This window comes from Ictalurus punctatus, chromosome 6, assembly GCF_001660625.3.
Source record: "Ictalurus punctatus breed USDA103 chromosome 6, Coco_2.0, whole genome shotgun sequence".
NCBI lineage: Eukaryota > Metazoa > Chordata > Actinopteri > Siluriformes > Ictaluridae > Ictalurus > Ictalurus punctatus.
In genome coordinates this window covers 7,106,547-7,123,375 of record NC_030421.2, presented here as the reverse complement: position 1 = coordinate 7,123,375, position 16,829 = coordinate 7,106,547, and the positions used below count along the sequence as shown (strand labels likewise).

At 38.5% G+C, this 16,829-nt stretch overlaps 2 protein-coding genes and 1 long non-coding RNA gene across 4 annotated transcripts in view; 2 read left to right on the top strand and 1 right to left on the bottom strand.

The window, feature by feature from the left end:
* Window positions 1-8,549, top strand: part of ttn.1 (titin, tandem duplicate 1) — a 148,558-nt gene extending 140,009 nt beyond the window's left edge. For both annotated transcript variants that reach the window (XM_053680801.1, XM_053680800.1), the window contains 6 exons: window positions 61-5,219; window positions 5,334-5,490; window positions 5,606-6,108; window positions 6,254-6,407; window positions 6,793-7,083; window positions 7,197-8,549. In XM_053680801.1, the coding sequence (XP_053536776.1) occupies window positions 61-5,219; window positions 5,334-5,490; window positions 5,606-6,108; window positions 6,254-6,407; window positions 6,793-7,083; window positions 7,197-7,492 (6,560 nt within the window). In that variant the 3' untranslated portion in view covers window positions 7,493-8,549. The remainder of the gene's footprint in view (window positions 1-60; window positions 5,220-5,333; window positions 5,491-5,605; window positions 6,109-6,253; window positions 6,408-6,792; window positions 7,084-7,196) is intronic.
* LOC128632910 (uncharacterized) lies at window positions 8,314-11,417 on the bottom strand. The gene is made up of 2 exons (XR_008396537.1): window positions 10,874-11,417; window positions 8,314-10,039 (listed from the first exon to the last, which is right to left on the bottom strand). It is a non-coding gene; the product is annotated as an uncharacterized LOC128632910 (long non-coding RNA).
* Window positions 11,418-13,187: 1,770 nt separating this feature from the next.
* Window positions 13,188-15,862, top strand: fkbp7 (FKBP prolyl isomerase 7). Its single transcript, XM_017469166.3, has 4 exons — window positions 13,188-13,447; window positions 14,604-14,755; window positions 15,363-15,490; window positions 15,575-15,862. The coding sequence occupies exons 1-4, from the start codon at window positions 13,227-13,229 to the stop codon at window positions 15,734-15,736; spliced, it is 663 nt and encodes a 220-aa protein (XP_017324655.1). The 5' UTR covers window positions 13,188-13,226; the 3' UTR covers window positions 15,737-15,862.
* The last annotated feature ends 967 nt before the right edge of the window (window positions 15,863-16,829 follow it).

Sequence of the window (16,829 nt, the reverse complement as noted above, 5' to 3'; positions counted from 1 at the left end):
CGGTTTACTTTAGTGTTAAGACTTTGTTGTAAAAACACAATGTTCTTCTTTTTCTTTCAGTACCAGCAAAGATTAATTTACCTAAGAACCTACAAGATAAAGAGGCCATCTGTGCTCTTCGTGGTGAAGTGGTGAACATCAAGATTCCATTCAGCGGAAAACCAGATCCAGTTATCACATGGCAGAAGGGCCAAGATCTTATTGATAACAATGGGTATTATCAAGTCATCGTCACGAGATCATTTACATCTCTTTTGTTCCCCAATGGAGTGGATCTGAAGGATGCTGGTTTCTATATTGTCTGTGCAAAGAACAGATTTGGCATTGACCAACAAACAGTTGAACTTGATGTTGCAGATGTCCCTGATCCACCTCGCAGCATCAAAGCCAGTGATGTGTCTAGGGATTCTGTTACACTTAACTGGGTGGCACCTGCCAGTGATGGAGGAAGTAGAGTTAGAAACTACATTATTGAGAAGTGTGCCACTACAGCAGAGAGATGGATCCGTGTTGCCCAGTCACGTGACACTCATTACACTGTCACCAACCTGTTTGGGAAAACAAGCTACCAATTCCGTATAATAGCAGAGAACAAATTTGGCCAGAGTGCACCATCTGAACCAAGTGGACCAGTTGTGACAAAGGAAGATAAATCAAGAGTTCTTAACTATGATGAGGAAGTTGATGACAGCAGACCTGTCTTTACGGGTAAAGCTCGTCATTCAGAGGTTAAGAATTTGCACAACAAATATATGATCGCTGAGGAGCTTGGACATGGGCAGTTTGGCATTGTTCATCGCTGTGTTGAGATTAGTTCTGAGAAGACATTCTTTGCCAAATTTGTTAAAGTAAAAGGTGCAGATCAAGCAATAATAAAGAAAGAAATTGCCACTCTAAATGTGGCACGTCATAAGACCTTCCTGCAACTCCATGAATCATTTGACAGTCCTGAAGAACTAGTTATGATATACGAGTTTATATCAGGTGTTGACATATTTGAGCGTATTGGCACAGCTAACTTTGAGCTCAATGAACGTGTAATTGTTAATTACATCAGACAGGTATGTGAAGCTCTTGAGTTTCTACACAGCAAGAGTTATGGCCATTTTGATATCAAACCTGAGAATATAGTGTACACCACAAGAAGGGGAACTACTATCAAGATAATTGAATTGGGACAATCTAGACATCTCACCCCTGGAGAACAAATCAAGATTCAGTACACAACAGCTGAATATTCAGCACCTGAAATTCATCAAAATGAGTTGGTCAGCAGTGTCACAGACATGTGGTCTGTTGGTGTCCTAGTATATGTTCTCCTCAGTGGACTCAATCCTTTCATTGCTGAAACCAATCAACAAATGATTGACAACATCTCCAATGCTGAGTACAGTTTTGATGATGAGTCCTTTAAAGAGGCAAGTGTTGAGGCATTAGACTTTATAGATCGCCTTCTTACCAAAGACCGTAAACATCGTATGACAGCTGCTGAAGCTTTGAATCATCCTTGGCTGACAATGAACACAGAGGAGCTCAGCAGTAGGTCAATCAAGATCACAAGACACAAAAGATACTACCAAGCTATGGTGAGAAAAGAATGGAACACTGTTGTCTCATCTGCACGTATTGCTAGTGGTGGTGCTATTAGGAGTCAGAGAGGTGTAACAGTTGCCAAAGTAAAGATTGCACCATTTGAAAATGGTCCAGTTGCTGGGCTAATTAAACACAGTGTTGCTGATGAAGGTGACGATGTCAAATTTATTTGCAACATTGACAACTATGATAGCAGTACTGAGGTTACATGGTACTGTGGAGTTCGACAACTAGAGGAAAGTGCCAAGTGTGAAATTACCTACGAAGAGGGACTTGCTACAATAACTATCAAGGGTATCACTAGATCAGATGATGGAACATACAGATGCAAAGTTGTCAATGAATATGGTGAAGACAGTGCATATGCTGAGCTCTTTGTTAAAGGTGTCAGAGAATACCGTAGCTTCTTCACTGCACGTGTGGTAAGGAAAGTCAAACGCAGAATAGACACAGCCCGTCTTCTACAAAGACCTCCGGAATTCACCCTTCCACTGTGCAATCGCACTGCTTACTTTGGTGAAACTCTTCGCTTTGGTGTCACCATCACAGTACACCCTGAGCCTCGTGTTATGTGGCTGAAATCTGGGCAGAAGATTTCCCCAGGAGATGACGACAAGAAATATACATTTATAAGTGACAAAGGTCTGTATCAGTTAGTTATTCACAATCTTGACTCTGACGATGATGCTGAATACACTGTGGTGGCACGCAACAGGTATGGTGATGATAGCTGTAAGGCTCGTCTCACAGTGATTCCTCGCCCTGCGCCTGCTGATAATACACTGAGACCCATGTTCAAGCGCCTACTGGCAAACTTGGAGTGCAAAGAGGGCCAGAGTATACGCTTTGAGATAAGAGTGTCAGGATCACCGACACTGAAATGGGAGAAGGATGGTACACCTTTGGCATTTGGTCCACAGATTGAAGTTGTTCATGAGGGTTTGGATTACTATATGTTACACATCAGAGACACTCTTCCAGAAGATTCTGGTACATACAGAGTAACTGCCACTAATTCTGCTGGTTCTGCAAGTTGCCAAGCCACACTTAGGGTTGAACGTGTGACGCATGTCAAGAGGGACTTTGAGAGTGAGGAGGATAAGAGGAAGAAGCTAGACCAACAGCAAATTGACAAGAAAGTACGATTAACACAGATTCTGGCTGGTACAGACGTCATGGCACTTATTCCTGTAGCACAACAGGCATTGAGAGAGGCTGCAACTATGTTCAAGCCTGCAGTAACCACCAAAAAAGTAAAGACTGAAGCTGAAGAAGCAAAGGAAAAAGAAGAAAGAAGGAAAAGGGCAGAGGAAAAGAGATTGAGAATGCCATATGTTGTCCCTACACCTCGCCTTTATGGTCCTACTGCTCTTGAGGAAGACATGGTGATCAAGCACTTTAAACCATTATCTGACATGAAGTGGTACAAGAAACTACGAGATCAATATGAGTTCCCTGAGCCAATGGAAAAGATTCCTCAGAAAAGACTTAAGCGTATTCGACTTTCAAGGTGGGAACAATTTTATGAAGTGCCCTTGCCAAGGATTAAAGACCAATACAAGCCAAAATGGCGTATACCAACTGTTTCACAAGATGACTTGGAAACTGTCAGACCAGCAAGACAACGAACACCTTCCCCGGAAACGGAAGCTTACTACAGAATAAGAAGGCGATCACTTGGTGATCTTTCTGATGAGGAACTGCTTCTTCCTATTAAAGAATATCTGTCAATGAAGAGTACAGAGGAGGAAAGACTTAAACTTGAAGAGGAACTTAGATTAGGCTACTCTGCTTCTCCACCAAGTCTAAGTCCTGTACGCTTTGAACTCTCTGCTTTGCGTCCTTCGTCACCAAAGAGGACTGTATATGATGAGGAGAAAGAAGGAGAGGAAGTTCCTGCATATGACTCCTATCGCATCCCCTCAAAGTACGAGGCTGGCCCAAGCTACATTGATCTACGTCAGAGGCATGATAAAGCAACATATAGACCTCCTAGGCAGAAGCAAAGGATGTATGAAGAAAAAGAGGACCAAGAGCTCCTTAGACCAGTCACTACCACCACAAGAATAACGTCTTACAAGAGTCAGATGAAACACATGGAGTTTGAGGAAAAAACAAGAATCACAAGAAAAGAGAAAACAAAAATTTCAATACCTGCAGTGATTCAGGGAGACACAGCTGACATATATGATGTACCAGTGAGGTCATTTTCACCTGGTTATAGTAAGGTGACACACCCCAAGGCCGAGAAGCCTCCTAAAATAGATGAGGACAAAAAAGCAAGCATCAGACATCCAAGCCCAGAGGGGAAACATCCACACACCATGAGCCTTGTGTCAAGTGAGAAAGCAGTGTCTTCACAAGACCTGTCCATAAAGGTTGACTACATCCAACGTTATGAAGCAATGAAGAAAGCTCTGAAAACTGAGACAAAGTTTGAAACAGTTTCTCAGCAGCCATTTAGTCTTGACCATACGCCAAGGGTGACTGTAAGAATGCGCTCTCACCGCGTGGCAGTTGGTCAAAATACAAAATTCACATTGAACGTTCAATCTAAGCCAGAGGCACAAATTCAGTGGTATCACAACGGCCAGCCCATTCAAGAAAGCAATAAGTATAGGATGTATAACATGAGTGGGGTTCTTTCTCTCCAGATCATTGACTGCCAAGAAGAAGACAGCGGGACATACCGTGTCACCTGCACAAATGCAAAGGGAGAAGCCTCAGACTATGCCACTCTAGATGTTTCTGGAAGTGGATTTTCCGCATATACATCTCAGCGCAAAGATGAAGAACCTCCAACTCCTTTTATACCTGAAATGACAAGAACAGATGTTTATCATGTGTCATCATCTAAGGCAACATCCACCACCGAAACACATGTTTCAGAAGCAGTAACTGAAATCAAAACATCAGATATCAAAACAGAGGCAACAGAAACTGTTATTCATGAAGAATATGTATCATCTGAGATGAAGCTTCAAACCACAGAAATGGTAACAGTAGAGGAAGCTCCAGTTGAGACAAAGAAACCAACCATTTCTGCTAAAATTCTGACTAAGCCACAGTCACTCACAGTTTCTGAGGGGGAGTCAGCAAAATTTACATGTGATGTGGATGGTGAACCAGCACCCAGTGTAACTTGGTTAAGGAAGGGACAAGCTATTGTATCATCTCACCGTCATCATGTAACAACGACAGAATACAAATCTACATTTGAGATCTCACAAGTTGAAATTTCAGATGAAGGAAACTACACATTGGTTGTGGAGAACTCTGAGGGTAAACAAGAAGCAGAATTTACCCTGACTGTTCGCAAACCAACACCTGTACAGAAAGTTGTTGCTTCTCCTCCAAGAGTAAAGTCTCCAGAGTCTCCTCGTCTGAAGTCACCTGCAGGGATTAAATCCCCAGCAAGAATCAAGTCCCCTGAACCAATTAGGTCACCACAAAGAGTCAAGTCACCATTCACAGCAAAGTCACCAGTTCCAAAAGAGAAAACAACCAAGCCTACCTTTTCAGCTGGACTGAATGATATTTCTGCTTTGTCAGATACAATTATCAAGCTGACAGTAAAAATTATGGGTGTGCCTAAACCAGCGATTTCCTGGATGAAAGATGGGAAGGTAAATATACTTGTATGCTCACAGTGAATTGTTAATTGTTCAATATTAAATATCAAATATCATTAATTACAAACCAACCAGAAGAAAATAACAATGTGAATATTCTCATTTCAGAGTGTGTCACAGGGTGGAAAATATGAAATATTTGAGGAACACGGTTCTGCACATCTTGAAATCTATGATGCTGATGTATCTGATAGTGGTGTGTATGAATGCACTGCAAAAAATAGTGATGGATCAGTCACTACAAGATGCATTGTAACTGTTAAAGGTACGATTATCCCTCTGAACATAATACTGCGATGGCTGAAAATGATTAGTTTTGTATTAGTGCCACTCTTTTTTTAGTACCAATATTATAATAAAAAATTGTTTTGTTCTTTCAGAATCAAGAAAATCAACATCGTTTGCAGTAGAAACAAAAGCAGAACTAACAGAAGAACTTGCCAGACAGGAGATCATTCATGAGAAGGTCCAGTCATTTTCAGAAATTAAAGCTTTGCAAACTGAAATAACATTGACTGAGGGTCAGTCTGTCACACTGAAAGCAAATATCCCTGGGGCTTCTGATGTAAAATGGATTCTGAATGGAGTGGAACTGATTAATTCAGAGCAATATAGATATGGTATTTCTGGAAATTACCACACTTTGACCATTAAGAGTGTAAGCTCCCATGATAGAGGAATTGTCACATGTGAGGCACAAACTGAACAGGGAGTGGTCAAGTGCCAGTTTGGCACAACAGTCAGTGAAAAATTCTCAGATGCACCAAGCTTCCTAGTGCAACCACGCTCCCAGAACATAAATGAAGGCCAGGATGTCATATTCTCCTGTGAAATAATGGGTGAACCTACACCTGAAATTGAATGGCTCAAGGACAATGAAGTGGTGAGTAGCCTGAATCATCATTACACTAAATAAATTTCAGCTGGTTATTTTGAATTTAATGGATTCAATTTTTGAATTTAATGTGTTTAATGAAAGTAAATTAAAATAAAATTTAAAATTCTCTTGAACTCCTCCTATTCCATAGCTATCGGTCTCATCAAATATGAAACTGAGCCGCACTAAAAATATGTACAAACTGGAGATTCAGAATGCCACTGTTGAGGACAGTGGCAAATATACAGTAAAGGCCAAGAACCAATTTGGACAGTGTTCTGCAACAGCATCCCTCAATGTTCTCTGTAAGTTTTTTCTTCTTGTGACACTATTACTCACAGCACCGTGCACTGCACCTCCTTGTGAAATTTGTGTAAGAAAATTGTACAGTTAAGTCAGAACAAATTCTCTTCATGCAAAAACTGTAATACTGAACTGTATATTCAAGTATTACGGTCATTCAGTTAGCATAAAGTTAGCAAATTAAGCAAATATCTGGACAACTGTATTAAACTTTGCATGCATAATACTGTTATATATATATATTTTGTAAAATATATAAGACTAAATAATTGCAAAGGAGGTTTTTAACCAAGATCCACAGATCAAAGCATGTATTTCCGGTGAAACGCTCCTTTGGCCTGTGAAGCTGGGTGAATGACCCGGCCGTTATTTGCTATACTGTCACAGCTCTGGTTGAAGAACCTGTTAAAATGAGAGTATTGAAGAAAAGCTCAGATGCTACAAGTATACAAAGTAGCAGCTCTGCCTTGCACATGGCTTCAACAATGCAGGAAACGAGAAGCAGCAGCCCCAGCATGGCTCAGATTAAATTTCAAAGCATGTCAGCAACTAGCATGACCTCAATGACATCTGAAACAATGGTAGCCATGAGTTCGAGTTCACGCAGCATGATGGAAATGTCTAGTCATGCACATGTTGCAGGGTCCTCACTCAGATCCATTTCTTACAAGTGCAAAGGTGAGGAAACACATGGTGATTTAGATTGACACCACATACAGTGTTGTGGCAATTCTAATAATTAAGACATTAACAACCTTCACGTAATTTTTTGCTCATTTCCTTTTAAACAGGTGTACCACCTAAAATTGAAGCTGCCCCTGAGGATATAAGCATAGAATCAGGAAAGGTTCTGTCTGTGGCCTGTGCTTTCACTGGAGACCCAGTTCCAAATGTTGAGTGGTCCCGTTCAGGGAGGATACTGTCCAGTGAAGAGAGTGAAAGGTTCCAGATTGAGACCACTGAGGACACAACCACACTCATCATTAGTGGCATAAAAGAAAATGATGCTGGAGCATACACCCTCAAACTTTCAAATGAGCTTGGCTCTGATACTGCTACCGTCAATGTCCGCATTCGATCTATGTGAAAAATATATATTAATCCAGTCCATACCCCCTTTTCCTTTCTTCAATATATTTTATTTATTGAATGAGTAAAAAAAAATACTGTTCTAGATAAAGACCTGGATCTCTGTTCTGTAAATATGAACTATTTTTATACCAAACTTGACTTTAATTTATGCCAAACTAGACTAAAGTCTAAAGTTGTTAAAGATGTGCCAAATTGGGTAATTATGACTTTTTGAACCATTTTTCTGTGACATGTACATAATGTATATAGCCGAATTGAACGGTTATGGAAAATTTATGAATTGTTATTTATGACGATAATAACTTAAACAAATGGAACGAAATGTTTAACAGGAGAAAGTTTCTAATGGAACGAATACCCTGTGAAACCTGAAACAAAATTATGTGCCTCAACAATATGTTGAAGTCTTAAGATTGCCTCAACAGGTAGAGAGGCTCCCTGTTGAAGTTCTACTAAATCAAAGGGACAAAGCTATGCACTGTACATCTGTGCGTATAGTATTTCAGTACTCAAATTGAATTTATAACTTGACCATAAGACCTTGAATGCTGTTTGCGTCTCACCCTCACATAAGCAGCATGACTAGGTCTTGTGTTCAGACTGACAATTTCATATCACCATTTTAATGACATGCTCAAAGTGCAAGCGGCCTGCACCTTGAGCTGATGATGATATGCGCTCATGTTCTGCCAAAGGACTATTTGAATTTGATCTTATGAAAGCAACATCACCTGGCCATTAATTTCTTTATCAATTCAGATACTCCTTTGCAGAATCTGTGCCACCTCTTGGAGGAATGCTAGGTTATATTGTGTGTTGTTTTTTTTTTTTGTTAGTGTGTGTGTTAGTGTTAGGATCTCACTTTGTCAGGGTATTCAAGCAGTGTACCACAGTAACTACATCTGCTGTGCAAAGAAAACATAAAACACATGAATGCAATACCCTGCACTTTGATTCAATAGCAATTAATATATGTAGAATTACCTATATATTCTGCCTCCTTGAGTTTTATGAATTTTTGGTTTAATAAAGCATGATTTCAGCACCATAAATATTTAGTGTTATATTTCGTTATTGTTTTAATTGTTTATTTTACTGAAAAACTGCCTTTACAGCCATCCATCCATCCATCTTCTATACCGCTTAACTCCTTTCAGGGTCACGGGGAGACCTGGAGCCTATCCCAGGGAGCTGCCTTTACAGCCATGATATCTAAACCCAAATAATTGTCACTTTTAAAATAATTCTATCACTGCAATAAGTTGTCTTATGGTTACCCCAGAGTACTAGTTATTACAACGTGCACTACATTAACACAAGGTTGTAAAAGCAGTCATTGGTTGATATAGACATAGCTCAATCAGAGTAACAAATAAGTCATCATAAAACACAACGGGTGCTGTTATAGAAAAATAATCATCAACAGGGTGGTGTGATGTGGCCCGATGTAACCCGGAGTTACTGTTACCACCCCAAATTGGATTATTTTCCTATAACAACATGTTATAATCCATGCAAATGTCAACCTTACCTTTTAAAAATGAATTTCTTAACAAAAGAACAACCCCCTTTTTAAGTTGTCCATTTAGGTCTGTATTTTACTGCATTACAGTCATGGCCAAAAGTTTGCGATCACTATACATATATAATATGTAGTATAGTGATCGCAAACTTTTGGCCATGACTGTAATGTGCTGTAATAGAAATGTTAAGAAAATTGTCATGTTCATCCACCAGGTATGAGGTGTGCACCAATACTAAAACGACATTTTCAACCAGCCATATTTCATGTTTTCAAAAGAGGGTTCAAAACACTCCTTTTTAAAAACTTTATATTAACAATAAGCATTTTGCAGAACAATGGACAAATGTCTGAGAAATAAATACACTCACTTTGTCATAACAGCGATGCATTTTGAATTCATAAGGGCTATATTTAGGAAGTCATGATGCTTTAGTGCTGTGTCACGTCTGTAACATTTTCAAGATTAGGTTTATATCATATAATAATTACTAATACAAATAACTAAAAACTTTCTGTACAAAGCCTAACTCATAATTAGCCTAATGTCCATGCTAATTATGATCAACAACTCATCTCCCATCTTTGCGCTGAGCAACCATAATAATGCGTTACGAACATACACGTTACGGACACTTCATATTAAATCATATGCATATCACTGGCGCACATTTGTTTACCATGATGTTGCTGTTAGATGACTGATGTATATTACTATGAACTGTTTCTGGCTTACTGTATATCGGAACATTAAAAAAATTCTTTAATTGTTCTAGTAACATTTTAGAAATTAAATTCTAACAACAACGAGAACACCATGGGGATTTACAGATCGCTACATTATTATTGTTCTTACAGTAGAGAGAGAGAGAGAGAGAGATGAACAGGCATGCACATGTGTTCACTCAGCTGATGGCTTACATCCTACCTTAAAGGACACACCTCTCACGATGATGTTTTTCCAGCTCTCTTTTCCGCACTCGCCCTCACCTTTTTTTGTCGCTGATTCTTTTTCCTCCTCTTAATAGGTAGAATCACACATGACAGCCATTATTAGACATGGTAAAAGCATAACTACTGAAATCGTTAATACTTGCCAGGGGCGTTAGCTGGATTGTCAGTCAACCGGGACTGAGCCCAGCTTCTTCTCTATCAAAAAACTTCTAAATAGACTGTTTCCATGCATTTTTTTTCCCTAATTGCTTAAAAAATTTGACAAAAAGTTGGTTTTATCATAAAACTTACCTCGGCGTTATTACTGTTTGCAGGACTGATGTAATACAGTCTGTAATCTAACACGAGACTAGACTAGTTTTATGTCTCTAGCCAAGGGGAGGAACAGCTAAGCATTCACTATATGGGTTTAGCTGCTACACCGCCATGCAGAGTACATTATCTGTATAATGTACATTATCTATATGGCTTGGAATTCATATAGACATTTACACACCTTGTTTTCCTGCTCAACATGAAAGGATATTAATGTTTCAGTTTCAACCCCTTTACTGGTTTAAAACAACAACAACAACAACAACAACAACAAAGGCTTATATTATGGTGACTCTATTCTGATTTTCCAAAAAGATGACACTATTTGCATCACATCATTGAGATTGAAGAGGATGGTACCACTTAAAAACCATAAGATGGCTTTGGACCGCAGTTCATATGAACATTTATGCTGTGATAGCTTTAGGACTTTTGCTCTCAAGTCTATCAATGAACAGTGGAGAAGTTCAACAAAACAGACTTCATGTGAAAACTCTAATGAATTTTTCCTGGTTACACAACTGCATTATTTGAGCACGTAGTATTAGCATATTTAGGCTATAAAAGGAACTTATTTATAAGTACACTATCCGGTGTCACCCAGATGAGGACAGGTTCCCTTTTGAGTTCTGGTTCCTCTCAAGGTTTCTTCTTCCTATCATCTCAGGGGGGTTTTCCTCACTACCGTCGCCTCTGGCTTTGCTCATTAGGGACAAATTCATACAATAATTTAACAGCGTTGTTTCGACTTTCAGGCGTTTGGAAGATTTCTTAACGTGTGACTAGTCCTAGTAACGAGACTAATATTTACTGTTTAAGAAAGAAAGAGGTCAAGCTGAGGTTTGAGGATCAGAGAAGAAGTTCTCGAAGGGCGGCAACTCGCTGCTGAGGTTGACATCCGGGTAAGATTTAAGTTGCCAGATTGAATTTTTTTCCGTTTTACATTGAATGAGGTACCATTATAAGTCGTGTTGTAACTGAATTCACAATTTCATTTGTAATAGTAATTTATATAAAAAATGTTTTTATAAAAATAATAAATTCAATTCAGTTTTATTCGTATAGCGCATTTAACGATGGACATTGTCCCAATGAAGCTTTACAGAAATATATTAATTCAGGATATAGAATTTAAAGGTATGAATTTATTCCAAATGAACAAGGCAGAGGTGACGATGGCGAAGAAAAACTCCCAGAGATGATATAAGGAGGAAACATTGAGAGGAACCAGACTCAAAAGGGAACCCATCCTCATCTGGGTGATGCCGAATAGTGCGATTATAAATAAATTAAACCCTTCTATAATTGTGTTAATACCATATGGTCAAAGAGTGCAGGTCTGTAACCAGGAAAATTCATTACAGTTTTTAGATGAAGTCTGCTTTGTTGAACTTCTCCACTGTTCACCGATGGAGACTTGAGTGCAAAGGTGTTTGTGGCAATTGCAGTCCTAAAGCAATCATAGCATAACTGTTCATGTGAATTGAGGTCCAAAGACATCTTTATGGTTTTTAAGTGGTACCATTGTCAGTAATCTCAATGAGCTTTAGGCTGCAGCATGTGGGGCCATCCTCAGCAGCAGCATGTGACTTCCAATTGTTGAGAACTCGAACCAGAAGTAGGGCATCAGGATGGATCGGGCAGGTCTGGAGAGCAGAAGGGGTCAGGATCACTGGTATCTCAGGAGTAACGTGTAACTTGATAGAGAGGGAGAGAGATGGACTGGTGTATTCCTGCCTCACACCCAGTGTTCCAGGATAGTCTCTGGCTCCACAGAGACCCTGACCAAGATTAAACGGGTTACTGAAGAGTAATACATTAATAATAATAATAATAATAATAATAATAATAATAATAATAATAATAATGGTCACAGTATTGAGTCTATCCCAAGAACACTGGCCAAGAACAGGGAATTCCCCTGAAATAGGATGCCAGTCCATCTCAGGGCGCCATCTAATTCATACCTAGTGGCAATTTAGAGTAGCAAATCTACCCACTGGCATGTTTTTGGTGGGTCGAAGGAAACCGGAGAACCCAGAGGAAGAAACTCCATACAGAGAATGACTAAGGAACCAGGGACTCTTGAGCTGTGAGACCTACTCGCTGCACCACCTTTAAATAAAATATTATTATTATTATTATTATTATTATTGGGGGAACAGTGGCTTAGCGGTTAGCACATTTGCCTCACACCTCCGGGGGTTGGGGGTTCTAATACCTGTGTGCACAGAGTTTGCATGTTCTCCCTGTGCTCCCTGGGGTTTCCCATGGGTCTCAGGTTGCCTTCCCCCGTCCAAAGACATGCATTGTAGGCTGATTGGCATCTCTAAATTGTCTGTATTGTGTGTACAATAGTGCCCTGCGATTGGTTGGCACCCCATCCAGGGTGTCCTTGTGCCTTGTGCCCTTGTGCCCTGTGTACCCTGGGATAGGCTCCAGACTCCTCAAACCCAAGTGATACTGAAAATGGATTGATTATTATTATTATTATTATTATTATTATTACTACTACTACTACTACTACTACTACTACTAGTAGTAGTATTAGTAGTGTTTAATATCAATGCTGAATATTATAGGTAGGTATGAAAATGAGTTTGCTTATTTATTGATTGTTTTTTTCTTATTAAAAATATTGTCAGAATTTCTAAGAAAACATTTTATTTTTAGGAATTAGCAAAAGTAATGTTTACTTCTACCAGGAACTAGTAAGGACATTACTGTCTAGAATTTGCATTCTTATAGTTAAATATTTTATTAGTTACTCCCTACCTGATGAACTCTCTATTCTTGTTTAGTTAACTGTAAAGTTTGAAGATGGTTTACTTACACATCTTATTATACTTTATTATAATTCAGTAGCCTTAGCTTGCTAAGAGAATTCGGTCAATCTGGCAACCCAATACAGATTCCGGCGTTTTTGCCACGCAGACAGATGTGCAAGATGTCTGAGCGCTCTTTTCTTCACTTTATTCTCTGTCTTCAAGTTCTCGTTGCCTTTCTCAATTTGATTTGTGCAAGCGAATCAACTGATGAGATTAAAATAGAGGTTTTGTTCTTGCCGGAAAACTGCACCCAGAAAGCGAGGAAGGGGGATTTGTTACACGCACATTATGATGGATTTCTGGCCAAGGACGGAGCTCAGTTCTACTGCAGGTAAAAGTTCTGAGCAAATACACAGTCATCACGCTGAGTCAGTTAACATCACTGAGGATAAACACATTAAATTATCTTCAGATCCATGTGCTCTTTCTTATCAAGAGTCATACAAATGCGATCTGAGTAACATAAGTCTTCAGGCTGCCTGCTGGGAAAAACAACCAAATAAAAAAAAAAAAGAAAAACAATAGAAACGCTCACAGAATTTGTAAGGGTTTTAATGGTTATAATGGGAAATATATTGGTTTTAATGGAACCTGTAATGGTCTCTGTGGGTCTCTATTGGTAATTTGTTTCCTTCTACTGGTGGCATGATATGTCTAATGGATACCATTAAGGACCAGTAATGGTAATGGTTTTAATGGTTACAATGGGAAATGTATTGGTTGCAATGGGTCTCTATTTGTTGCCTTCTACTGGTGGCATGTTACCACCAGTAGATTTTAATGGTTAGCTGATGGTATGTAATGGTATTTGTAGAGGAAACTGTAATGGTAATGGTTTTAATGGTTACAATGGGAAATGTATTGGTTGCAATGGGTCTCTATTTGTTGCCTTCTACTGGTGGCATGTTACCACCAGTAGATTTTAATGGTTAGCTGATGGTATGTAATGGTATTTGTAGAGGAAACCATTGAATTTTCTGTGATGTTTTAGCTCTGCAACCCCCCCCCCCCCCCTGTGGAAATACATATTTTTCATAATCTTTCCATTTAATGACAGTCCAGAAGATTATTTTAATTCCAACCACAGATTCTAAATTCACTTCATGGGCCAGATTAGAACCTTCATCAGATAAGAACCTCTATCTTTGTTATCTATATTTATTTAATCTTTATCTATATAATACATTGATTTATTTATCTATTATTTGTCTATTTATGAATGAAACTCTTTCAGATCTGCTTATTGACAAATCAAATGAAAGAAATTAAAGAAAAGCACTCAAATGAAATTAAACATACATAAATTGTCCAAAAAATGGTTTTGAAAATGTTGTTTCATGAATTCAAAGAACATTTCACAGCCCAGCATTTAAGAGATTATTTCATTACTTTCATTATAATTTAGAGTCATGCAGATGTGAATGTATTACTTGGGACATTTTTGACACACCTCAAGTGCACTGTTTTACTCCCTTTCCCTCTGCCAGTCGCTCAGCTAAAGATGGACAGCCTCACTGGTTTGTTCATGGGGTTGGGGAGATCATCAAGGGCCTGGACATGGGCCTGAAAGACATGTGTCCTGGCGAGAAGCGAAAGATCACAGTTCCTCCTTCATTAGCATTCGGAGAGAAAGGGAAAGGTAAGAGACTCCACTGCCAAAGCATACTCTACTAAAGGAATCACAGCTCCAGGTTTGATCCTGAGCTTAGGTAACTGTCTGTGAGGAGTTTCACATGTTCTCCTTGGGCACATGTGGAGTTCCTTCAGGTTTTCCCATTTCTTCCCAACTTCTCACAACAGACATGGTTCTGGGTATAAAGATACCAGATTTTAAAGAAGAAGCTGCATGGCACAAAAGGATGTAGGTGGGATGTAAAGGATGTAGGTGGGATGTAAATGGTAGAGGCCTTGAAAAAGCATCATGGAGCATTGGTGTGGGCTTGAGTGCGTGAGGTGGGAATACAATGTGAATGGGCCATCACAGGCACCATGCACATACACATTCACACACTCATTCACCCCTAGAGGCAATTTAGAGTCACCAATGCACCTACCTGCATGTTTTTAGAAGGTGGGAGAAAGCCATAGAACCCAGCTGAGAGCTTCACTACTCGCAGACAAGGGATAGAACTTTACAACAAAACTATACTTCAAAGATACATTCAATTAAATGTAATAGTTCCACTTTTAGTGGTTCTATCTTTTTTTCCTAATTAACTTGTACACTTTTCTGTTTTATGCCATAGATCCTGTGCCACCCAATGCAACTGTGATCTTCGAGGTGGAGCTTTTGCATGTGCGACGAGGACCACGCAGCATGGAAGCCTTTAAGGAAATGGATCGCAACAATGACCGGACTCTTACAAAAGAAGAAGTGGGTGATTTGGATCACCCTGCACTGTTTTATATCCTCATTTTACATTCAATCCTGCATAACTCCCTTTCTTTTTATTATTAGGTGAAAGAACACTTGAAAATGGAAGCAGAGAAGTTAAATGTGCAGAAAGAAGAGTCCTATTTCAATGATGTTGTGACTGATGTCTTCCGCCGGCATGACCAGGATGCTGATGGAACTTTGTCCATAAAAGAGTACAATGTCTACGAGCACGATGAGCTTTAGCTGCCAGTAGACATTGCTGTTCCTCAGAGACATTTTTATGTAAGTGGGGTGTGTGATATTTTTGAGGAGGAGTGTAATAAAATACCACTGGGACTATGCAAACTTTTAATAAAAATGATAATTGTCTGTGTCTGTGTTGTGCTGTTAACACACATACATTATACATTGTTTTTTTTTTTATATAAATAATTATTAAGCAATGCATTAAACAAATCAAGCTTTAAAAGGTGGTGTTAGTGATACTCAAGAGCCACAACACTGATACTGTTATACAGTAGTAGTTAATAATGTATTAGTACACAGCACTGACACTGTTATAGTAGTTAATTAGATATTAATGTTATTAAGGTATTGGCATTATAAACTATAAAGGAGTGACTTTCACCATATTGTGATTTCTAGATAAAAGAGCTGACTGGAGAAAAAAAGTCAGTATCTGATGACAAAATTTCATTTGACTAGGATCTTTTTTAGGTTTTTGAAAAAAAAAAAAACCACAAAACATGAATACATTCATTGCAATAATAAATTCCTGAAAAAAAGAAAAGAAATCAGAAACATGACCTCAAGATAAATATATGATATATAAACATAAACATGCTAGTAAATAACGGCCAACTACAAAAAACAAACAAACCCTAAAACGTTAGAAAATATGATCGTGTGAATATGAGAGTGTGATTTTTTAGTGTGTTCTACATTTTAGTGGGCCATAATAGCAAAAGCACCCCCCAGAATAAAATTTATGTAAGTGTTCTAGAATATATAGGAAATCAAGCCTACAATCTATCATAAAATGAAAAGAAAAGAAAAGAAAAAAGAAAGTATATAATATGATCCTGTTATATTAATTACATCTCAGATAATTATAGAAAATTAAAGACTTAAGGGAAATTCAACTTACAACTAATCTAATCTAAATAATTAATGAATTACTGCCAAAAGACATTGGTTAAGAGCAACTTAAAAAAAAAAGTTTTAAATGAAATATTAGAAAGTCTCATTGATTTCTGAATTACAATTGGCAAAAATAGTAAAAGCACTGGAACCTGTAGGGTTCTCCAATTTCATTTCCAGGACTTAATACTATAGT

Coding starts and splice junctions, on each gene's coding strand:
- fkbp7 (XM_017469166.3), top strand. CDS start 13,227: ATGTGCAAGATGTCTGAGCGCTCTTTTCTTCACTTTATTCTCTGTCTT. Junction 13,448..14,603: donor GGAGCTCAGTTCTACTGCAG/GTAAAAGTTCTG, acceptor TCCCTCTGCCAG/TCGCTCAGCTAAAGATGGAC. Junction 14,756..15,362: donor ATTCGGAGAGAAAGGGAAAG/GTAAGAGACTCC, acceptor TTTATGCCATAG/ATCCTGTGCCACCCAATGCA.